The sequence below is a fragment of the Onychomys torridus genome, chromosome 4 (assembly GCF_903995425.1).
Source record: "Onychomys torridus chromosome 4, mOncTor1.1, whole genome shotgun sequence".
Taxonomy (NCBI): Eukaryota; Metazoa; Chordata; class Mammalia; order Rodentia; family Cricetidae; genus Onychomys; species Onychomys torridus.
The window spans coordinates 110,395,542-110,421,031 of NC_050446.1; the positions used below are offsets into that span (position 1 = coordinate 110,395,542).

Below are 25,490 nucleotides of genomic sequence, written 5' to 3' on the forward strand. Positions count from 1 at the left end.
GAACAGTTTGTCCCTTGTCAGTAACTAAACTGAGAGTTCCCTTCCCCGCCAGGTTCTAATCACATAGAGGTCACCCCTGTCCCACAAAGGCAAAGACACTGCTGAGACCTGTATCTTGGTCTCTTCAGACTATTATAATAGAATGCCACACTCTAGAGAGCTGTGCATAGCCAATATATTTTTCACATTCCCTGCAGCTGAAAAGTCCAAGATGAAGACCCTGGCTGATTGATATCTGCCAACAACATTATCTCAATATATAGATGGTACTTTATAGCCGAGTCTTCATGTGGTAGAAGGGTAAGGGGTCTCTGTGGAGTCTATTTTGTGGGTTCTGAGCCACTTGCCTACCCAAAGTTTTCACTCCTAATTACCCTTACTTTAGGGGGCAGGAACACAATATATGAATGTGTGTGGTGGGGCACATATCCAGACCAGAGCACCTTGTTACACAGCATCAGACCAACTTCAGATCTCTAGAAAATGTAACTTGAAAACTCAGGGAAGGTGCTTTGCCTTCCTTCTGGTCAGTAGCCTCTCAGGCTAATGCTGCCATTCATTCCTGAGGTAGGGAGAAATGAAAGGAGAAGATTGCATCTTCCACTTGACACCAGACTAGAGCATCCTCCACATCTCACAGTCCCAGCTAAAAAAAGGAGCACTTGACAGGCTCCCAGTTGTTTCTTGAGAGATTTTCATTTCTGTTTCTATGAGATATGGATGGCCAGAAAAACAAGAGGTCTCTCACCTCTGACACCTGCTCTGTAACTCATGAGCTGGCTCTCCTTCCCACCCTGAGTGTCATCTCCATGTCAGGCACAGGTTATGGGCTCCTTACCAGGACTGATCTCTCACTGTCCCTAACCATCAATGAAATAGAAGGAAATTCAAACTCTGTTGAGCAAATTTTCAAGGAGAGAAGTGAAGAATAGGTAGAGAATGCATTAGCATACAAAAGAAAGGTTCTGCTCAAGGCTTTGGTTATATATTACAATTGTATTACTGGGCTGTGGAGGAGCAGCTACACTACCAAAAAATCCTACCTCAATCAGCCCTTTACCTCTTTTATAACCTCAAGGAGCAAAGAGACCTAAGGACCTCGTGAAAGCTGTGAACTCCCTGAGCCTGCCTACCGCCTCCATAAGAAACTACTAATAGTCTGAATCTCACTAGGGTCTCAGTGGGTGATCACAGTGCTGAAAATTAAGAGCCTAACCCTGTGGAAATAAATATGCATTATATTTGATGACTTATTCTCTATGCCAGCTGCAGCATGACATAAACACTGACCAGAGACTGGCTTTCAAAAAAAGACATCTGGGGTGGAGAAGAACAAACTCAAGTTGATCATTCCATAGAAAACAATTTCATTATACACAGATTTGTATCCTAGATTAAAGGAAATATGTACATAAGAGGAATATTGCTCTTTATAACTCACAAAACAAAGATGCATTTCCTGTTAAAATGCAGATACAGCTCTGGCTCACCTTCTGTTTTCTGTGTCCTCTTAGGTAGCTGGCCAGACTTCATTTAGGATCAGTGTTCTCATCTGTAAATTAGGGTTGATGATGTTTACATTATTTCTTTATTTGGTGATACATAATCTCTATTAGCAACACTAAGAATTATTAGTATGTTATAGTAACAATTGACAAATATTTACTTGGTTAATATTATACTGTGATTTTGTTTTATTTTAACAAGACAGAATCTGACTATATAGCCCAGACTGGCCTCCAACTCTCAATCCTCCTGCTTTACTTAGCCTTCCAACTGCTGTTATCACAGGTGTGTGCCACCGTGCCTGCCTTGGGCTCAGTCTCTGTGCCAAATTCTCTAGGACCTGGAAGTAACCGGGGAGAGGTGCTCTTGATGTTGTTATCTCTAGTTAGTAATAAAGAAATGAGTTTCTAACCACCACATTTGCATTAGATTTATCTGATCATAAAGCTGTTTCTAATTATTATAAGATATTTTATCTTTATATGTTTCTGTCACTGTCTAAAGGAAGCTGTAATGTAAAAATACATACTTCTACATAAAATCAAGGGACATGACTTTGGATTGTAGAAAAAACATAGGAAAATATACTAAATTAAGGCACCTATTATGAGCAGCAAATATCCTAAGAAGTTGGAAGAGGTGAGTTGCAGGTGGAGTTCAGGTGTCCTGTTGCTGGAGCACAGGAGGAGGAGTGGTCATAGGTCGCAGATTACATTGAGGGAAACCAGCAGGTCAGTGGGGTGTTTTATTGGTGCTAGTATCTGAAAGAAAATTTTACATGATAATGGCATAATTATGAACACTCACTCATTAAACATCCTGTTCTACAAAGATATTAAAAATACACGTTAGAGAAAAGACAGCATCTTCCACAAATGGTGCTGGGAAAACAATGTGAATATGTAGAGGATGAAACTAGATTCTTATCTCTGAGCATGCACAAAATTCAACTCCAAATGGATCAAGGACCTCAACATGAGAACTCACACTTCTAAACTGCTAGAGGAAAACTAGGCAATCTACTTCAACATGGAGACACAGTAAGGACTTACTGAGTAGCACTCCCGTATGACAGGGGATAAGACTATTAGTTGGCAAATAAGGTAACATGAAACTAAAAGACTCTACAACAAAGGGAACTGTCAACTGAATAGGAGGGAGTCCACAAAAAGGGAGAAAAATCTTTGCCACTCATACATCTGACAGAGAATTAGTGTCTAGACTGTACAAAGAACTAATAAAAACATAAACTTCAAGAAAAACAATCCAAATGAAACATAGTGAGAAACTGAACAGGAAGTTCTCCAAACAAGAAATACAGATGACTAAGAAATACTTTTAAACAAATCAGTAGCCTTAGCAATCAGGGAAAAAGTAGATTAAAGCTACATTAAGATTCCACCTCACCCCAGTCAGAATGGCCATCATCAGAAATACAAATGACAACAAATGCTGGTATATGTGGGAAAGGGAGACCCCACATGCTATTGGTAGGAAAATAAAGTAGAGCAGCCACTTTAGAAAGTTATTCTGTGTTGCTTGGTCCTAATGACTCCTTTGGGGGAGGGGGTAAAAAGGTGCAGTGTCAGCGACACAGACACTGGGAGTCAGGTGAAGACAAAAAGCAGACTCGTTTACTCAATAATGACAAAGGCCTTATATACCCTTCTTCCAGCACCCAGACCATGTCCCAAACTAGTGACATTGCATGGCCGTCCTTCATTGGCTGGGCATTATCAGGAACTCTGACATTGTCTGTTGCTAGGTCCTCAGGCAGACTCCTAGTTGGCTCATAAGGAAATACATTACGGGCATGCCTTGGCAACTAGTTTGAGCCAATTTCCTCAACCCTATGGGCCTGTCCTACTAAGAGACTGGAGGTTTCTCAGAAAAAGCGGGACTACAATATGACCTAGCTATATATCATCCCTGGACCAAGGGAATCTATGTCCTCCTATGGAGGTAATTGCATATCCATGTTCATTACACTTCTATTTACAAAATCTAGGAAACAGAAGTACTCTGGGTGTCAATCTGATGAATGGATAAAGAAAATGTGATACACATAATGGATTTCTATTTAGAGTTGAGAGAATAAAAGTGACAGGGATTCAGACTCAGAGAAATTGGCTCAAATCTCCGGTTTGTTACTCATTGGCTATAGCTTTGAAGAAATTACTGTGAACAGTTTCTCCCCTGTGTAAAAATGCACTGACTGTGGTGGTAATCACTAACCTCATGTGGCTCTTTACATTAAAATCATAATAAACATTGTGCTCCTCTGTTGTCGACCACATTTCAAGTGTTTCACAGCTCTGGGTAGCTCATGGTGATTATATGGCACATTTGCATTGTTGTGGCAAATCTACTAAAACCTGATAGAGTTCTTGTTACTTTTAAGTGAGGTAGTATTTGTGAAATGCCTTATGCAAAACTTATTTGCATTTGTTCTAGCATATTCACAGCCATTTGTTTATTCAGCACTGGTCTTTTCCCAACTCCTTAGACTCTGTTTAGTTCTTTGAATGTCTTTTGAGATTGGAGTCAGTGTTCTTCATTTTCAGGTAAATAGGAAAACTTAAGTTCAAGGTTACTCAGCAGGGCTGCCAAGATACTTTAGCAGTTTTTTGTAGCAAGGAGGTTGGAGTCTCCAAACTACTGTAGAGTGCCTCCTTCTTTGAATGTCCTTGTATTAGTTATTTTTTATCACTGTGAAGAAACACCATAACAAAGGCAACTTAAAGAAAGAAGTTAAAGAAATTTAAAGCTTATTTAGGCTTATGGTACCAAAAGGATATGAGTTTTTCATAGCAGGGAAGGTACAGGTATGGTGTTACTCTTTGGGGACCTGCTACCTAGCTCCCAAATAAATACACAGAGACTTATTCTTACTTCTGAATGCCTGGCCCTATCTTGGTTTGTTTCTAGCCAGCTTTTCTAACTTTAATTATCCTGTTTCTCTTTAACTACATTTTGCCTCGAGGCTTTTTATCTTTCTTCATTCTATATACCTTTCTTTCCTTCTTACTCTGTGACTGGCTGTGTGGCTGTGTGGCTGTGTGGCTGGCCTCTTGGATCCTCCTCTTCTTCTCTTCTTCTCTCAAGCCTAGTTTTCTCCTCCTATTTATTCTCTCTGCCTGGCAGCCCTGCCTATTTCTTTCTCTTGCCAGCTATTGGCTGTTCAGCTCTTTATTAGTCCAATTGGGTGTGTTAGGCAAAGTAACACAGCTTTACAGAGTTAAAGAAATGCATCATAAACGAATGCAACACATCTTTTGCATCATTAAACAAACATTCTGCAGCATAAATAAATCTAACACATCTTAAAACTAATGTTCCACAACAGTGGCTGGATTAGCAGGTAGAGAGCTCAAATATGGAACTGCAAGCAGGAGGCAGAGAGAACAAACTGGGAATCGTACATGGCTTTGAAACCTCAGAGTCCACCCCCAGTAACATGCATCCTCCAGCAAGGCCACCCCTAAACCTACCCCAACAATACTATCAGCTGGAGACCTAATATTCAAATATCAGAGCCTATGGGGACAGTATCATTCAAATCACCAAGTCCTCTTTCTCAAAAGTGTAAAACGTGTGATGTAATGCAAAAGCCCTCACTCCATTCACTCCTCTAAGTCTGAATCTTCCAGGTCCAAGTGGGAAAGATGAGTCCTGCACCACTCCTGTTTAAGTAAATTATAATTAAACCACATATTAGCCTATCCAGAACAGCTGGCCATAGCTGGAAATAAGGCGTGACTCTACCATAGTTTGTGTTGCAAAGACCACAATATAAACATAGACATTAGGGGGTAACTTGGGTAACTGTGGTGGAAGGGAAGGTAGGAAAGAAAGGATTTTAGTGTATGTTGAAATCAAAATTATGGGGCTAGGGACATTTCTCAGTGGGTAAAGTGTTTGCTGTACAAGTGTAAGGAACTGAGTTCTGATTCTCCACTACCTACTCCAGGGAGGCAGAGATGAGGGATCTCCAGGGTAAGCTAGCTAGCTGGACTAGATAAATTGGCAAACTCTGGGTTCAGCAAGAGACCCTGTCTCAATATATAAGCAATCAACATAAACTCGGTGCATCAACTGTTGGAGCTCACATGCATGTGCACACTTGTACATATGTAACCATACTCATGAAGTACAGACACAATCACACTAAAGATTCTGTTATTTGAACAGCCACCCACCTACCTTCAGCATACTGAGTTCTCTGTAATTCCATTAAAGAAGAAAGGGGATTTAATTTTACTTGACAGAATATCTTTTGAAATTGAAAGAATGGGAAAATATTAAGCTAAATCAATTTGAATATTTTCTTAGGCCATGCTATTGAATACTGTGAAGATAGCACAGACTAAAAAATAGCAGAGAGCTTATCATGCACTCCATGTTTGATGAGGTGGTAGGTGTCTCTAGAAGCCTTGAGTGGCACACAGCCTTCTGAGCAGGGATCCTAGTGCCAGAAATAGAATTCTGGCAGCTTTATGGGCAGCTAGAGTGATGCTTTGCCTCTCTCAAGAAAAGTGACCTCTAGCTGCCACTTGTTCAGAATTTCCACAAGAATTCCTGGCCCTTTCCAGCCTGGACTCCCTGTGGCCTAAAGTAGCAATTGGGCTGGGTAGCCAACCAGGCCCTTGAACTCCAAGGAATAGCTTCTCCAAAGAGAACTGAAAACCAGGCTCCCTGGAAGAAGTTCTGCTATGGTATGTTTTCTTTACCAGAAGATTCAATTACTATCTGATAACTAGAAGACAAACAGATTTGCAAAGGAGACAAAGCCTGGCCTCCTTTTACAGTTTTTTCATCCACAGTTCCCTGTAGACAATGTACCTGACCGTGGGTCTTAGATATCAATATGGTCTAGCCAGGGTGCCACAGCCTGAGTTCTAATCTGAAAGTACCCATGTGAAATATAAAACTACTGTTGGAGAAAAAGAACAGAGATTGTGTTTATTTACCATCAGTGGAGGCCCAGTGTTTGGCTTGTTTGTAGGAAGTAGAAACCTAAGTAGGTTCACTCTAGCTCCTTTCAGCTGGTTGTCAGTTAGCCCTCAGATCTGTGCTATGATGTTTCATAGGCAGTTTGGATGTGTTTGGTCAAGCTAAGTCAAGGAGTTTATCGTAGGCTTATTATTTTAGTGTCAGTCAGGGTTTCTAGGTGAGGCTCTGGGAAGATTTATACCCTGACCATTGCTTCACACAATAACAAATAGGGTTTTGTCTCATGATCCAGATAGGCCATTTGTCAGTATTTCATCTTATTTTAGTTGCTGATGACCACAGAGGCAAACAGGTTTCATTGTCTAACTTGGGGGGATCATCCAGCAGCTATCTCTGAGGGTCTCTACACTTTACTCTCTCCCTGGTTTACCATTCTACTGTATTTTGTTCTTTTTGCTCAATTTTCTTATCTTGCTTTGGAAATTAGTTCCTCCTCCTCCTTCTTATCCTCCTCTTCCTCTCCTTCCTCTTCCTTCTTCTTCTCTTCTTTTTTTTCTTTAGTTTTTGCTTTGTTTTGTTTTTCATTTTTGAGGTCCTAGGAATTGAACCAAGGGCCCTGAGTATATTAATTGAGTACTATTCCACTGATCCTGATCATCAGTTGAATGTTTTTGCTGTTGTTGTTTTTTTGTTTTTGAGACGGTCTTACTAAGTTGTACAGGTAGGCACTGAATCTGTGATCCTCTAGCCTCAACTCCTGGGTAGCTTGAATTACAGGCCTGCACCATCAGGCTCTGCTAGAAGTAACTTCTTTCAAGGGCATTCAAATGGTGCCCCTGGCCCAAGGGGGGTCTCCCCAGACAGTGCCTCAGAGCCACCCCAACTTCTGAAATGAGTGTGTATGAATTAGGAAAAGAGGTCCCTTTCTCCACACAGCCTAGCTCAACATGTTGCCCTCTCTCCCCTGGCCTGGTGCCATCCCTTCAATATGAACAGGTTATTTTTTTATTTTATTTTTTTACATACTGGCCTATAGCAAAATACTTTATTTGACAAAATTATCTGTCCATTCATCCTTTCATGAATGAAATAGTTTTAGGATTCTGAGACACAAAGAGTCTATTCGGAGCAGGTAAACAGACAGTGGTGGAACTGGATCTTGTCTCCAAAGGTAGTGGTCTTGCCTTTGCCTCTGTCTTATTCATTGCTCTGTCTGCAGTTCCCATAACTGGTGTGGAGTTCCCACTGCCCGCTATGGAGTCGGATACATACAGTGATTCTTTGCAGTAAACTACCCCAATTAAAGGCCAGCATTATTCAGGGCTGCCAGGCCCCTGGATTCTGCCACCTTATGGTGGCCATCTCTTGACATTGGATTTGATTTGATGAATGTTGCTGTTTTCCTGGAATTAAGAAAGATAAATTTGTATGTGAAAAATTAAGCATCTGAAGTGCCTTTCTTAATGTGTGCTTTTCTACAGAACGTTAATCTTGTAATTGCTATTTATTTGGTGATGCTTTATCCCTGCCGAAAGGACAGGTTCCTAATTGTTGGCATTACGATAATCTAGGAAGTTGGCTTCTTTTAGATCATAAGAAGAATGCCTAGATTTGTCAAAGCACAGAGTCATGCCTTGGTATTATGCAAACAGAGGGCACAGAGCATCTGGGTTAATTTCCCGAACATTCTTTTTCTCTCACTGACAGATTTTCCTGGCGTTCCTAAATGAAATGGCCCAGGAATCCATTGGCACATAGGGCAGATCTGCTGTGGTGCGTGAGTTTGGAGAACACTCTTTTTCAATTGAAGCTTTGATTCTGTGGTTTTCATTGAGTTTTAGGAGCCAAATTCCACAGCAGTACTCAATGCATTGTGTATCAGAAGCCCCAGAGGACTTATGGTGACACATCACCGTGGCTAGTGTTGATATGGATCAGTTACAGGCAGCAGTGTGTCCTGTATGGAGGGCAAACAGGCAACACTTGGTTATCTTCCAGGAGCTCCTCTCCTGAGTCCTTCGGGAAACTCTTCCTGTATTAAGTACAGGACATCAATGCCATTAAATTTGAATGTATTCTAGAGGAAGGTTGTCTATTAACAGATCAGTCTTTTGATATAGAAAAAGACCTCACAGTGCTCTAAATAAAAATGTTCCACAGTATCATCAGAAATGGAGGTGTTAGGATCCAGATGCAAAGTGTGTTTGCTTGTTGTCCTGTGTTTGGACACTCAAACGTACTTGAATTTTTATTGAATTCAAAATGTTGCAAGTCACAGAATCCATCACACTTCTTTTTTTTAACAGGAATCTTTTGTGTTTGAGCCCAACTGCCTCTTCAAAGTGGACGAATTTGGCTTCTTCCTGACCTGGAAGAGTGAAGGCAAGGTATGGCCTAAGAGCAGCAGCTTGTCCTGCCCACCTTCTAGCTCAAGCCATTGCATTTCTCAATAGGTAGACCAAGTTCCTCTTGAGAGCATGGATGCTATACTTACTCATCCCTTTGAGATTTTTCTCCACTTGCTTTCCTGTCCCAGGCATTGAGGATACTGGGGAATTAAAAACATTATGCAGTGTAACTCTAAGAGAGTCTACTGGAGGGACAAAGTGGGACATTTTTAAAAGAGCTACAAGTCACTGAGCATTGGGAAAGAGAAGTTGACATTGTTATGAAAGCTTAGACAAAGTAGGTCTTATTTAATCTTGAGAGTTAGGAATATTTTCTAGAAAATCATTCCCAAGCTGAAATTAAAAGGCACATTAAATGAGAGTTCACCTCATTAAACCCTGGGGCATAATCAGATGTGTGGCACAATGTTCACATTTAATGAGCATTGGAACCTAAACCAAGAAAGGTGTAATTGGAATTGTATAAAATTTGGCATTATTCCTACTTAATGTTTTCTATATGCACATATTTAATGATATATAGGCATTATTGTGTGTATAAATGCAGTGGCATTTTGTAAATATTTAATTAATCATTCAGAGTTGCATTTATATGTATCTCTCTATATATATGAGTATGTTCATATATATGAAATAAGTTTGAGTCTTTTCTTTCTGATCGCTAGAAATCATTACTGTTACTTGGTTTGCATTTTGTTACTTCCCTGAACGGCATTGATTTTATATTTAGAAATGTTTGTTAAGCACTCTATGCCACGAGGTTGGCAGAATTTAAATTCATTGCTGGGGTGTGTGCTCTCTCTTCAGGAAGGACAAGTGCTAGAATGTTCCCTCATCAACAGTATTCGGCTGGCAGCCATACCAAAGGTAAATGTGATGTGATGGCTGTCATTCGTGTGTGTGTGTTGGGGGCGGGAGTGTGAGTGGACCATGATATTCCTGTGGAATTGGTCCTGTCCATCCACCTTTATTTATATGGCTCTGGGAATCAAACTTGAGTTGTCAAGCTTGCTCAGTAAGCACTTGAACCCTCTGAGCCACCTTGCTGGCCCTGCTGTTCTCTTCAACATAGGTTTACAAGGCTTGAAAAAAATGATCTCTAGGATTCTGTTTAATTTCTTATTGCCCCAAATCATCAACTTGGATTTAAGGATAGGCCCAGAGTAGATATTTCAACTCTAACTCTTAGGTGATTTTGATTACACGATTTTCAGTTATGTATAGAAATATATAACCTTGAAAACTAAAACCTTTGTATGGTGTCAGTGTCAGAGTGACAGATTCCTTAATCTAGAAATTAATTTTAAAACTTACTCTATCCTTTTGCTATCAGTGATTTGCTTTTCATGTGTGGCTGATGAATGTGGAGATTTCCAAGGCTGAAGTACCCCGTATTTCTTCATTTGTGCACTCAGGACACTGTTCACACAGAAAGCTTGGCTCCCCTCTGAGAGGAAAACCAGTGATCTTCAGAGATTGGTTTCTTTGAATAAGAAGCTATACGTATAACGGTGTTAGAAAATTAAAAGGTGTCTCTTCATAGAATATCCTACCACAATATTGATTTCTTTCAGTGTACCTGCCCTGCATGTTTTCAGATATCCAAAACAAAATCTATTCCTATTTATTTATTTTTCAGCTGTTAGCTAAGTTTCCTGTGTAACTACATGCTGGAATTTCTTCTGGAAAATAAATGTGATGTTTTATGTAGGAATTAGGGTAAACTTTCACAGTTTTCCTTCCATGTGAAGATGCATAGATTGTAGAAATAAAAATACTTGGTCTTTGTATCCAAGCTGCTTAAGAATCACAACTTCATTTCATAAGAATAGCCTGTGGTAGTAGCTGTGGTGATGTGCTTATTTATGGTAAGTAAGCCTATGTTCTGTGGTAAGAGGCCCCTTGGATATTTATAGACACAAACACATACCAGTCATGGTCTTTCCTGAACTTTGCTAAATCTGAAGTTCTCTGATAGTGACAATCAAAAATCCAGACTAAGGGGCTAGAGGTATGGCTCAGCAGTTAAGAGCACTGGCTGTTCTTCCAGTGGACTCTGACCAATTCCTGAAACTCACATAATGGCTTTAACCATCTGAGTACTAGGTACTCACAAACATAGACATATGTACAGTCAAAACAAATAAATAAGATTTATGTTAAAAATCTACACCAAGACTATTGAGCCAAGTCTTCTAAAGTTTAAAAAAAAAAAAAAAAAAGCATACCACCCTCCTGAGGGGATTCTGATACTCTGTAATATTGGAAACTTTATCTCTCCAGGTTTTATAATAATGCTAGTTCACTAGGATTTTAAATGGGGGTAGGAACCATTTCCCTTTAAGGTATATTTTTACCCCAAATGTGGTTTCTTTTCACTGAGTTTTCCTCCACACTCTGTGATCTAACATATTTTTTCCTATTTTTACACATCTACAGGATCCCAAAATCCTGGCTGCTCTCGAAGCTGTTGGAAAATCTGAAAATGATCTGGAAGGACGGATATTGTGTGTCTGCAGTGGCACAGATCTGGTGAACATTGGCTTCACTTACATGGTGGCCGAAAACCCAGAAGTAACTAAGGTACCATCCCAACAGCATCCCTCCCCAATGAGTATATGCTATATGTGTGTGCAAATTTTTATGTTTAATATAGTTTTTAATATGAAATTTAGAACTGTTTGATCATTTTAACCTTTTAAAATGCCACTGCTCTACTGGCATATTTGTGTGGAAAATTCAGCAAACACAAGACCTTTGTCACCTGTCACTCATGTGGATCATCACCTCAATACCTGGTGTGAAATGCTGTGGGAAAGCTAATCCAGGCTTTCTATCACTTGAATGTGCTCTGGTACTCTGGCATTGCTGGGATCAATGGATGTGAATGGGGGACAAGAAGCTCCTTTCTGTTTGAGCAGCATGTATATTTGTTGGTACTGCCCACCAGAAACAGAATGTAGACCACATATATTGTTTAGGTGGAGCTGTGGGAGAGAGCATGCATGGCATAGATAAGATTCTAGTAAAAAGTGTAATAAAAATTTAGAAAAAATTAATGAATGGCTCAGTAGTAGAGAATATGTCTAGCATGTTTAATACCCTGGGTTTCATCCTAAGTGTCAGAAGCCAACATGGGTATAACTATTTCTATAAAATACGGTATTTAACCCAACCTATCCCAAAAATTGTTATCTTAGTAAGATAGAAGCATAAAGTTTACTAGTGTCAGAGTTCACATTCTTTTGTTTGTGGTGTTTGAAATCTAGTGTGTGTTTTCACATCAGCCCTGTCACATTAAAAGTGAAAAGTAGCTGTGACAACCGATGGCTACTGTATTGAAGACTGTAAACACAGCTGCTTAAAAAATCCCAAACTCTTCTCCTCGATAGGCTGTTGAAGTATTGAGTTAAGATCCATCTTGCATTATGACATCCAGAAAACCATTGCCCTAGCAAGCTACTCTAAGATTTTGGCCAAAGAAGCTTCAAACTTAAATCTTTTTCTTCAAATCCTTTGTTTATAGGGACTTGACCTCTGAGCATAAGTAATCTATATGAAGGCCACCAATCCTTTACTCTTCCATTATAGAGTCATGGGTTTGGAACAAGGAGAGGTCTTTCGTCTTCCATTAATTTCATAAGTAGAAATACAGTGTAGGTTTAGTGAGAAAGTCATTGTTGGAGAGGCTGACTTTTGTAGCTAGAAGGAAATGGACTAGTAAAATTATTTGGAGAAACCAAAGTAATACAAGCATGCACTTTGGGTATAACAAGTGGCAGAATTGAGTTTTGCTCACTCTGAGACCACAAGGCTCATTCTCTATCACTTGCATGGCATGCTCTCATCCCAGAAGCATTGGCCTGACTCAAGGCCTCATTACACACTAGTCCCAGGGCCACCCAGATACACTGATCTAGAATCTGAATTTGAAACAAAAACTTCCAGTAACTCATGTGTGTGCAGAAATTTGAGAGGCTCTTGCCTTGTGCCTTTGGAACCAGGAATGGGCTCTCCAAGTTGCATAACAGCCTTTGGCACTGACCTTGTGGTAGTGGCTTTGTAGGTTTTATGCTATTGTTCATGTCATCTCAGTTGGGGAGAACAGCTTTTACAGGCCTCTCAAGTTTTTATTGCTCTGCTCAGATGGGAAACTAATTTGAATGGATTATTGACCTTGATCTAGACAAACATTGTTGCCATGTCTTACAGTTCAGGCTTGCATGTTTGCTGTAAAGGTCTTTCTTGTTGCTGTTTGCCATAGCAACACTGAATCTGGGGGATCCATTCTGGCAGTGAAGAAGACTAGCTAATCAGATACAGATATTTGGCTACTTGAAGTTTAAAAAAAAAAACAAAACAATTTTGTAAACTTGTGTATTTGGCATTCATCACCTTGTATTGTCAATTCCTTTGAGAAGAAACACTGTGACTCTTTCCGAACTCAAGAATCTGTACTTGGGCTCAGATTAGCCTAGCAGAAATCCTTGATTTTTCCTCTTACCAACTAGGAACATAGACACAGTCTTTACCCTTCTTTGTCTCATTTTTTTCTTCTGTAAAATGGGAATTGGACAAAAGTATCTTCTGTGGGATTGTGAACATTGCTGGAGTTACTGCTTTGAAAGTGCCCTGTGTACTGCATCCTTATGTTAGCCTCTATGATGCCAAAGTCAGAGTCAGCTATGATGGGAGCTGGGCATGGGCCTCCCAGAATCTTATCTTTCAGACACAACAGATAAACTGTGGAATTCCAAAGACCACTCAGGAGGCTAGACCCAAGCCCAGCCTTAAACTTAGGCCATAACAACATGATGCTGGCTATATCACCTTAAGCCTCAAACAAGCAAGGTCCTGGGAAGATGGCACAAATCAGTGAATCTCAGGGTTTTATTTTTATTTATTTATTTATTTATTTTTTGGTTGTTGCCAATCTTAGCCTGTTATATTTCAGTATCTCTTTCTGGAATATACACAAATGAGTAGGTTAGATGTAGAGTGCTAAAAAGGTGGATAGTATATACTCAAATATAAAATTCAACTGTTTTTCTTTTAGTAGTGTTTTCATTAAAAAAAAAAAAAAATCAGGTTGCCAGGAAGTAGAGACTATCCATAATTCTGTTCTGATTTTCAGTTCAGACTCATGGCTATTTAATCCTACTGTTATTAGTGGGAAAATATTTCAGCTTCTCAGAACTGTTACTTAGAAGTTTATATTTCACTAATGGTATAATATACAAATAATAAATCTCCTTGTTCAGATTGGACAGTCTATTACATCATGTCCTTCTGGTTAATGAGTGCTTGTTGACAGCATTGAGTACTCCATTTTTTTCCTAACTATGTGTAATAACTTTTCCCTGAATTTCACTGATTCTTTCAGTGAATATGCATGTAGATGGATAATGATGCCCATATCCTGCTTTCAATACTTAAAAGACTATATGAGTCAAGATTAGGACCTTAACTGCCTTCAGTATTGACAATATTTTCTACATTACCATTTTATTCCCAATCCTGGATAGATGCACCCCTAATAGATTATACAAGCCACTGAGTGTATTTATATAAAATGTAAGTGGGATTAGACTAGGTCAAAAAGGTGGGAAAATTCATAAATCAGATCAGGCCAATGAGAAAAGCAGAGTGGAATACCTGGAAAGGTGTGTATGACTAGGTGATACCAATCACACATGAGTGAAACCAATTGTCCTTGAATTATTGGGTCACAGGATGTGTTAATGACCCACTTAGCATATATGAAAGTGTGTGTGGTGAGTTTATTACAAAAGCTAGTAACAACAAAGAATCAGTTTTTAAATTCATATGTACAGATTTTTCAATGTTTTCTTTTAAGCAAATAAGTATGTTTCAGTTGTTGGCCTTTCTTTCAGTGTTAGAGCTGCAGAATTTAAGTGTGGTCTGTTGATGGGACATTATGTAAGTAGCTTCTTGTACACAGTTCAGACATTAAGGATACACATGGAGTCAAATGTAACTAAGACCAAATCCATAGCTCTGTGACTTCTCTTAATCTGTTGTTTGTCTAGTCCAGATAAGACTTGGAGGAAAAAAATAGCAACTTGCTTTAAAACAAAATATTTCTTAAACATTCAGCTCTAAAAACAACAGGTCTTTTTCTTGTCACTAGAATGTTCATTTGTTTATGTAATATTTTATTTTAACTGACATAAACATTTTGGGAAAATAATACAATTGATGCATTGTAGGCCTTTAAGGTTGGGGCAAAAGGATTTACTACATCAGCTTGTGGTCTCTCAGTTGAGTTCAGTTTCTGGGTACCCATGGGCTTTGGTTTGGTTGTCTTATAAACATCCAGTATTTCTTGCCCTAACCAATGAGGGGTACAGGCAGAGAATTTCTAGCATTGCATTTGATTATGAGGGGACATTGAGTCTTGTCCCAGATCCTAGACTATTATCCTACATACAGTCTGACTGTTCCAAAGAATTCACTGCTCCAAACATTTAATAGAAGCCAACTTTATCTTAATCCAGACTCCAGAAAGGACCAATTTTCACTCAAGAGAGACTTTCTGACTCTGAGAAAATCTTTATATTCTTTTCAAGGAGAGTCTCTGATTCCCCCCCCCCCCCCATTTTATGTGGCTCTTTAATGAGTCAGTAAATCCAGATGATTCAGCTTTCTCAAAGTTCAGGTTTCAAATCCTTACAAAGTATTTTCTTGTCATTTGACTGTAGAAACAATATGATTGTGTTTTTTCCAGAGGTGAACTTCTTATAAAAGACATTCTGGAAGCTCATCTTGTGGCTTCTTCATCTGCTCTCCTCGCCACTCTCACTTCCTGAGCAGGTTTGTGCACCATGCCATTCTGCTTGCCCTTCCTAACATGGTGTCCTAAACAAGTCTGGGGCAAACCTCTCTTCTGCCATCCCTGCTCCAGAAGCAGTGGTCTTTATCTCAGCTGCTCTGCCAAGACCTCTCACAGCGTCCTCCCACTTTCCCAAACCACCTCTTACCTGTTACTCTAGCTCCATTCCCTAGTGTACACAGAGTACAGTCGCTTCTTTCCACCACTGTTCTGCTCTGTGCTCCTGACCAAATTGCTTTCTACTTTCTCTTCTCCCACCATCTTTTATTGGTGTCTTCACCTTGGCCTTGCCCCTTGTAGTCCATCCTCAGAATAGCAGCTGAAGATAAACCCTTTCAGCTGGGGGCTTTCACCACCTGGGAACCTCTAAGGCTTCCAAGTCTCAGAAATCCAGCCTAGGCTTCCCTGCCTGCCCTCTACTCCTGGGGACTTACTGGCCATTTGCTCTTTCCCCTGCTTATGGGAAAGTTTATTTGTTTGTTTTTTTCCTGGTTCTCCAGTCCCTGCTGGACTATTACTCGTAGCTCTGTCGCCTGGAACACTTCAGTTTTTCTTTATCCATTACCCTGCTTTCCAGAACAGTGTCCAGAACTTTGTAAGTGCTTGATAAACACTTTTTTTTCTGAAGACAGTTATGCTGGCCACTTCAATCAATGCTAACACAGGTGGTTAAGATATACAGTACTCTTGCCCTAATTTTGGGGAAACAGGTTCCAAGATCTCACTGTGAATGTCTGAAACCACAAATGTTACCAAGCTCTATATGGACTCCCCTCCCCAAAATACATCTGATAAAGTTTAATATATAAGGAAAGCAACATTGCATAATAACAAAAGTAAAATCTCTTTACAATATGTGCTGATAAAATTGTCAGCATCAGTACATTTATGCTTGAAGACATTATTAAGTAAAATAGGGATTACTTGAGAACAACTCATCTGATAATGAGGTTGCTATGAGTGCCTACCAAGAGTGTGATACATGCAATGTGGATCCACTGTTAAAAGAGATGACTCAGATTCCATGTATGCAGAATGGGACAATATGGGATTTGATTCTGCTACCAGAGGGTTTGCAGGTTATAATTATAGGTAGTTTGATTCATCAATTTTCATTGAATATTTTCAGACATGAGTCACCAACATCATTGAAAGTAAAATGAGGGGTAAGGGGGGCAACTATATCACCTCGGTGTCTTACACTTTGATTTTTATACAGATTAGCTTAGGAAGAGCTAGGAAAATGGTATTTGACAAGCAAATTGAGAAAAATGTGATTTGATGGCAGTCCAAGGGAAACAGAATGATCTACAATCCAAGGGTGTTATTTTTAGAGTGATTTTTCAGGATGTAATGAGATTGCTGCCACTAAAAAGCCATGACAAGACTGGAGGTTTTGACCCTGCCGTCTTGGCCTCTTCTCCATCTGGATCATTATATCCTGCTTACCTAAATCCTTCCTGTCCTTCCAGTCAGAAAAATTAGCTTTCATTTCCTCTCCTGGAAAGCCCTCTGTTAAATGGAGTTGCTAACAAATTGCTACCACTTTTACCCCAAACCCAGCATGCAGCCAGGTAATAGGTGTGTCTTACTTGTCATGCAGCTAGAAACACTCGAGAAGAAAAGCATCCTCATGCTAAAAGCTTTGGCCCATTTTTCAATAAACTGTAATAAAGCTCTTTATTTCCCACCGAACCATCTTCATCTCTTCGCCCATTATTTTATCATAAACTATGCAAATTATTTAATAGCAAGCTTACAGCAAATTATTTAGTTAGAATAACAACTCTGGTTTCCTCGTACTTTTTTCCCTTGTTCTCAGAATGCAGCTAGCTTAGAAGGGGTTCAGTCTCCAGCAAATAGGAGTTCAGATGTCTTTCATTAAGTTACAGCTGGTACTGCACAGCCGCCTGAGAAACCCCAGTTACTCTGCTATGCACCAGACTCAAGCACAGCCCTCATTTAACATTTCCACAAATAAATCTGTCATTTTATAGCGACTTGAATTTTCCTTTGATTACAAAAATAAGCCGTTATTGTGAGGTTCAACATGCAGAGATTGGAATTGAGTTTAGACAATTTTCCATACTACTCATTATACTTTCTTCAGGTTGTAAATATTTGGTGAACTTCATAAATTATACTTTGTGACTAAGTCACCAAATAAGCACATGACTAACTACTGTAGAGATTAAATTATGAAAAATAGTTTGTGTTCTTTTTGGGATCCCCAAATGATAGTTGGGTGTGTAATTTATTACAGCCAATAAAATATTTTAAGAAACTGAGTAGAATGTTAAAATTACTTTCCTTGAACTTGAATTATGTTGACTGGAAGACTTACTACAGAGGTTCCCAGAGAAGGGATTTAGTCTTTGTTTTACTGGGAAAACAAAATCAGGTTCTCAACTTAACTTCCTTCTGTTGGCTCTGCTAACATCCTGTATGACCTCAAAGACCTGAGTCTAGTTCCTGTTAGATGTTCAAGCACTGAGGAAGTCCAAGGGATCAGGCCTCCAGCCTCAGCCTCAGCTTCAGCCATGGTCTTTGAGCAATGCCAGTTCTTAGGCTCCTTCCCTGCCTAATAATCAGAAACTTACATGTGGAGTCTAAGAAAGTTTTAACAGTCTTCCTGGTGATTGGCAGTAGGTGATGTTTGAGACCCATTGGATATAGGTAGATTTAAGTCACACACACACACACACACACACACACACACACACACACACACACACACGTTTTAGTTGGGTCTTCTAATGCTATGAAAAGAACCATGTCCATGGCAACTCTTATAAAGGAAAACATTTGTTTGGGGTGGTTCACTTACAGTTCAGAAGTTCAGTCCATTATCATCATGGCAAGAAGCAGAGAGGCATGCAAACAGACCTGGTGCTAGAGAAGTAGCTGAGGGTCCTTCATTTTCCAGGCAACAGAAAATGGTCTGCAAACACTGGGCGGTATCTGAGCATAGGAAACTTCAAAGCCTGCCCCCACTGTATGTGGCATATAGGAAGTATAAGGATGTCAAGTGCTGGGTGGTGGTGGGGTATGCCTTTACTCCCAGCACTCAGGTGGGAGAGGAAGGTGGATTTCTGTGAGTTCAAGGCCAGTTTGGTCTACAAGACAGAGTTCCAGGACAGCCAAAGCTACACAGAGAAACCTTGTCTTGAAACAAACAAACAAGCAAGTTGAAGTTAATGATAACAGCACTTCCTCTAATAAGGCCATACTCGCTCCAACAAAGCCACACCTAATAGTGTCACTCTCTATGAGCTTATGGGGGCCAATTACATTCAAACTACCACACCCCCAAAGTGTAAAAATGTCTATAGCATATGAAGCTACCTGCTCTACCAGCCTGCATATGGATTCACCAAGGCAGATAAAGAAAAGACACCTGGGGGCTAACCAGCTTCTCCTTGCTTGCTTTCAAAGCATCCCATGTTAAAGGATGCTTTGTTAGTTTGGGTTTGATTTGTTTTTGCTGTGTTAGAGATCGAGCCCAGGGCCTTACGTATTCTGGGCAAGTGGTCTACCATTGAGCTATACCCCTAAACGTTACCATGCCATTTCTTAACTTGTGGTTTCAGTTGTGGATTATAAGCTAGTGGCTTCCAGGGCCCTAGTAGCTCCCACAGAGGCCCAAAGACCTTACTAAGCACAGCCTCAGCCCTTCTGAATCAGAAATTCATGTCCTAGTGATCTGATTTGCCCTCCAGGTAATTATGCTGCACACTTGAGTATGAAAACCGTGGCTGTAGGAATACACTCCATCACTAGCCTCAACACCCTACATTCCTATGGAAACCCTGAAGGAACCAACATGCACCTGCTGGTGTTGGTGTGAGTTGTGCCTGCTCTGTTCTTTGTTATTATTTTTTTTTTTTTTTGAGACAGGATTTCTCTGTGTAGTTTAGGAACCTGTCCTGGAACTCACTTTGTAGACCAGGCTGGCCTTGAATTCACAGAGATCCGGCCCGGCGCTGATTGCTGGGATTAAAGGTGTGCACCACTACCTCCTGGCATCTGGTGCGTTCTTAAGCTGCTCACTTGTAAATCTGAACCTCTGCCCACCCCACAATATTCACTAAGTCTCTTCACTGCACACACAGTGAGACTCAAATATAGCAGGCATAGGTGTGTGTGTGTGTGTGTGTGTGTGTGTGTGTGTGTGTGTGTGTAACTGACAGTTGGCATTTTCATGCCAAAGGGTTAGATCCCATGAGAAGACTGGAGTGAGCGTTTTGTGTTTCTCGAAATTTGGCTAGGATCAGAGGTAGTTTTGAATGCCAAGCCACGTTACTTGCTGAAGAGTCTGAGGAGGTGGTGGTGTTGAAAGGTCATTACTTGTGCTCAAAGAAGAATACCACAGATGCTTTACCTTCTGAGGAGATGATTGACCATGTAAGACCGTGGGGCTAAGAACCCTACTGCTCAAAGTACGGTTAGAGCTCAGCAAGCCACATCACTTAGGGGCCAGTCCCGGAGCTACTAAGGCAAAACCTGTATTTTGCCAAGATGTTCAGGTACTTCTTCTGTACATGAAGGTATGAGAGGTTCTGTGGGAGAATGTGGGGAAAAAAATCTATTTCTTCTTCACCTGAGCTGCAGGGAGGAAGACTTGGGAGGCATTAGAGTGTTAAGTCCAGATTTGTCCCTGGTTGACAGCAGAGACAAGAGGTTACCCTGAGTCAAGCAAGGTGACCTAGATTTCCCTACCTGCTAACATTTAACCTCAGTGACAGAAGTTTCTACAAGAGAAGCAATCTTTTCCTTTCCTAATCAAATGGCAGGCAAAGTGAAATAAAAATGCTTCCTGTCTTAGTAGGTCTATTATGATGCACACCTGTAGAAATAGAATAAGCAAAACCAAGCAAAAAGCATATATGAAAACACAGACAAAAGTAAACGAAAATTGTTTAGTTCAGAACACCAGCAATGAACCCAACGCCGTGCACAGAAGGACCTCTCCAGTGGGTGGGAGAACAGGCCCTCAGAGTGACGACAGCTGGATGAGTCTAGAAAACTGGTTGCCAGGTTGTCAGAATGAAGGAAACAAGATGTCACTCAGATGGAGGTCTCTGCATAAATGCTCCAAGACTGGAGTCCTAGGGAGCTGTCTCAGATGGCAGTCTGAAGGCACTCATTTAGTCCCGAAATTATGTTATCTCAACTTTCAGTCATCAGCTGTGGGGGAACGAGTCCCATACACCAGCTCTCATCAGTATCGGCATACAGTTGCCACTGTTGGCTGTCAATCCATCTGTGGTCCTATGAGCTCTTCACCTGACATGGGTACATCTTCTGTGATTACAAAGCTCGAACTGGAGTTAAGGTTGCACTCTGCATAGGAAGCACAGAAGGAGGCAAACAGTCAAACAAAACCAGAAATCACTTCAAACGAATTTTCCAGCCCCGGTGTCATCTCTTAAAATGGCAATGAAATTTGCTTTATGTAAAACCATTTCAAAATGAACAAGCGCTGTTTATTGCACCATAGTGCTATATGACCATATCACCATCTAGTGCTAAAGCATTTTCTTCATCCAGAGAGGAAGCCCATCCTGCCTCCATAACGCCTTCCTGTAGCCTGAGTGGTCCTTTTATCAGTTGACTTCCTGCTGTTTATGAGCACTAAGTATCTCATTTTCTCACTGGAAGTTTCAGCATGTTCATTTGCTGGCCTTTCAAATGTGGTCCTGGACTTTAATGTCACCAAATCCCTGTGACCTTTGAGGTAGACTTTCATGGCGTTTTAGCTCTTCTTTTCTTTGCAAAGTGTCCAGCCTCTGGGGCACTTCCCTTTGAAATGCTGTGGTCTTCATGAAGGACATACCTTTCCTTGCTGATACCCTCCTCCCATGGTATTTCTGGAATTTACTAGTTGAGGACCAGAATCTAGGCCTTTCCAAGAGCAGCTTCATTTAGGTTATCAGATGCCTCCAACAGGAGGTGCAAAATGAGTTACACTCATCACCACAGAGGATACCATGAAGTTTGGATTTCTCCTGTTGGCTTGTGGAAGGAAAAAATGTCACTAGCTTTAAATTGCTTTTCCATTTTCCATAGAACTCTAGTTTTTACTGCTAACAAAAACTACCATTGGGAACATACTATGTATACATCTCTCTCTCTCTCTCTCTCTCTCTCTCTCTCTCTCTCTCTCTCTCTGTGTGTGTGTGTGTGTGTGTGTGTGTGTGTGTGTGCACATGGGCACACATAAAAGCTTTTCTATACTTGGTAACTCACAAGTCTACAAACACAAGTAAGCCACCTCACTTTAGGAGGGAGTAATTTAATTATAATTCAGGGTTTGGGAGCACAGTCCTTACAGCCAGTGAATGAAGAGCTGAGCTTACTTTATTTTCTAAATCTGTTGTTAAACAAAGTATGAAAACTTTGCAGCAAAGAACACATATGGTCCCCAAAGCTGAAAATACACTTTTCAGAAATTGTACTGACCCTTAGTACTGATACAAGCTGAACATCCTAAATTCCAGAATTCTAGATCAGAAATGCTCTATAGTGTAGTACAGGCATGATAGAGAAATGGGGCTGAGTGCCTGGTGTGACAGATTATAGTCACAGTATAGGTGCAGTAAAAAATATTGTGAGAAATTATCATCAAGGTATGTGAATATGGTATATATAAAACAAAAATGAACTTTATGTTTGTAGATGAGCCCATCCCCAAGATATCTCATTCAACATATGCTGGCTAGTTTTGTACTAACTTGACAAAAACTAGAATCATTTTAGAAGAGGGAACCTCAATTGAAAAAAGTCCTCCACAAGATTGCCCCGGCAAGCCCGTGATGCATTTTCTTTATTGATGATTACTATAGTAATACCCAACCCACTGAATGGTACCTTGCCTGAGCAAGCTAAGGGAGTAAGCCAGCAATCAGCATTCTTCCATGGCTTCTGCGTCAGTTCCTGCCTCCAGGTTCCTGTCCTGCTTGAGATCCTGCCCTTACTTTCCTTGGTATGATGGACTGTTACCCGGAAATGTAAAATGAAATAAACCCTTTCCTCCCCCAAGTTGCTTATGATTATGGTGTTTTTATCACAATAATGAAAACCTAACTAAGCCAGGATACTATCTTATTATAAATATGTTATATTTGTAACATAATATAAATATATTATAACTATAATAATATAAGCACACACCTTTAATCCCAGCATTCGGGAGGCAGAGGCAGAGGCAGACAGATCTTTGTGAGTTCGAGGCCAGCCTGATCTACAGAATGAGTTCCAGGACAGTCAAGGTTACACAGAGAAACCCTGTCTTGAAAAATCAAAAAAGATTTAAAAATGCATATGCAAATAATCCACAATCTGAAGAAATCTCAAACACTTCTAGTCCTAAGCATTGTAGATGTATATCAGACACTCTTCAAAGTGTTGTGCATATTACTTAATGTGAGAACAACTAAACTGTATGAGTGTTAATGATGATCCTCTTAATCTAGAGGAGATGTGGACCCAAGAGATGAATTTGCCCAGACCACACCATCAGTGATGTTCTACAGCCTTGGTGCCAGGCTCTACTCCAGATCTTGAGTTCTAGCACTGTGTTGCTGCTTGCAGAGCTAATTTTTTTTTCTCACCAGTATAAAGACAGAAGTGGGACCGGTATGCCTTTAATATAGTGCTTAAGTGAATAATGAGGTTGGTATTCTGTGGGAGGTATGTGCTTAGAGGTATCTACCATCTCAGCACTGTTGATCTGTAGCCTAGTCAAGCAAGAGAGAGCACATTTGGAGGTACTCTTAGTCTCATGGGAAGCTCAGCAAGGAGGGATGCAGGTTTTCACCTATTTCCCACAGTCTGTCTCTGAGTGGGAATCTTAACAGGTCTTATTAATAAGAACAAACCTGAGACCAGTTATTGGGGTGAATGCTGGAAGATCAGAGAGAGACAGAACAGGCCACAGCAACCTCACCTTGCCAGTTCCTCAGCTGGTCTTGTTTCCTCAGACTGCAAGCTTCTCAGTCCTCATCCAGAATGAATCTCAGCTGAACTGTGCTGCTCCAAAGCCTAAAAGCTTAACCAGCCAAATGCTTAGCCAGCCAAATGCTTCTAGTTTCTGGTCTTCATGCCTTATATATCTTTCTACTTTCTGCTGTCACTCCCTGGGATTAAAGGCTGGATTTCTGGGATTAAAGGCGTGTATCACCATGCCTGACTGTTTCTAATGTGGCCTTGAACTCAGAGATCCAGAGGTATTTGTGTCTCTGGAATGCTAGGATTAAAGGCATGTGCTACCACTGCCTATCTTCATGTTTAATATTGTGGCTGTCCTGTTCTCTGACCCCAGATAAGTTTATTAGCCTGCACAATATTTTTGGAACACAATACCACATGTCTGTATGTCTGTTTGTCTGCCTGCCTGCCTCCCCCTTTCTTTCTTTCTTTCTTTCTTTCTTTCTTTCTTTCTTTCTTTCTTTCTTTCTTTCTTTCTTTCTCTCTCTCTCTCTCTCTTTTCTTTTCTTTTCTTTCTTTCTTTTCTTTCTTTCTTTCTTTCTTTCTTTCTTTCTCCCTTCCTTCCTTCCTTCCTTCCTTCCTTCCTTCCTTCCTTCCTTCCTTCCTTCCTTCCTTCCTTTTCTATTGAAGGAGTACCAATTTAAATCTTTTAGAAATGCTGCTCTGCAGACAGAACAGCGATGTTATAGAGGCATCATTCAGCCAGATGTTATTCCAGAAGTACCAAAACAATGATGCAATCCTGGCATTCATTTATTAATTTATACCCTAAACATTTTATTTATTGTCAATGTGTCCTTTGGTACCCACTATTGGATGAGTGTGTGGTGGGGACCTTTCCTTAAAAGATAGAATCTTAGATAACAAAATCCAAGGCCAGAGGTTTTTATCTCATTTCTAACACCTCTTCTGTTGAAAGTCACAATTTGTAGGCTGACCTGTAGAGCTGACTTGTTTGAACTAAACAGGTTGGTGCTGGCCATCTAGACAGAACCAGTCAGAGAACCCCTGGCTAATTTTCTGTAACATAGAAACTGGGTAGGTAACATGATCTACAGGTCAAAATAACATTTACATTGGCCTAAAATAATTTTCCTAACAGTGTCAGTTGGTAGATTATTTGGAGGAATGTGACCTTGGTCACTGTAGGCGAGGCTACTGTGGATATCCATCTTCATGTATAGGTTTGAATTCACCAGCTGCTTGCTCATTCTTTGTCATCAGGATGCTGCAGAATCAAAAGTTGAGACAAATATAGTCCTAACCAAACTGGTGGTTGAAGATTGATGCTTTTGGTTCTCTCAAAAATTTAAAGTTCCTCAAATATTTTAGAATACTCCATATGAATGTCAAATGAGTGTTGTGTGAAATAAACTGAATTACCTCATTTTCTTTCAAATGCTTTTGGGGCTTTGTAGGAATATAGGTGCACCACAGACTTTGAAGCATTAATGCATGTCATTTATCTGAAGTCAGGAGATAAAAGGAAGCATAAGACCTTTACATATACTGATTATGCCTTGGTTTTCTTCCTTCTGTTGTATATGTAACAGTCTGTGGAGTAAGTGGGGGTAAGGTTGTATAGATTCAAAAGGACATGTTACAAGATATACCATTGAAATCAGGCTTATGCAGTGTAAAAAAACAGAAAGAGAGAAAGAAAGAAAGAAAGAAAGAAAGAAAGAAAGAAAGAAAGAAAGAAAGAAAGAAAGAAAGAAAGCCTGAATAATGCCAGTGGACAGATGGCATCCGAAGTGATGCTTGCCTGAGTTGTTACCGAG

The 25,490-nt window shown here is 40.2% G+C and overlaps 1 protein-coding gene across 13 annotated transcripts in view; it reads left to right on the top strand.

Annotated features, from left to right (window-relative positions):
• The window catches only part of Plcb4 (phospholipase C beta 4), a 378,383-nt gene that overhangs the window by 252,544 nt on the left and 100,349 nt on the right, over window positions 1-25,490 (top strand). For all 13 annotated transcript variants that reach the window (XM_036183210.1, XM_036183211.1, XM_036183212.1 and 10 more), the window contains 3 exons: window positions 8,766-8,846; window positions 9,675-9,734; window positions 11,307-11,450. In XM_036183210.1, the coding sequence (XP_036039103.1) occupies window positions 8,766-8,846; window positions 9,675-9,734; window positions 11,307-11,450 (285 nt within the window). The remainder of the gene's footprint in view (window positions 1-8,765; window positions 8,847-9,674; window positions 9,735-11,306; window positions 11,451-25,490) is intronic.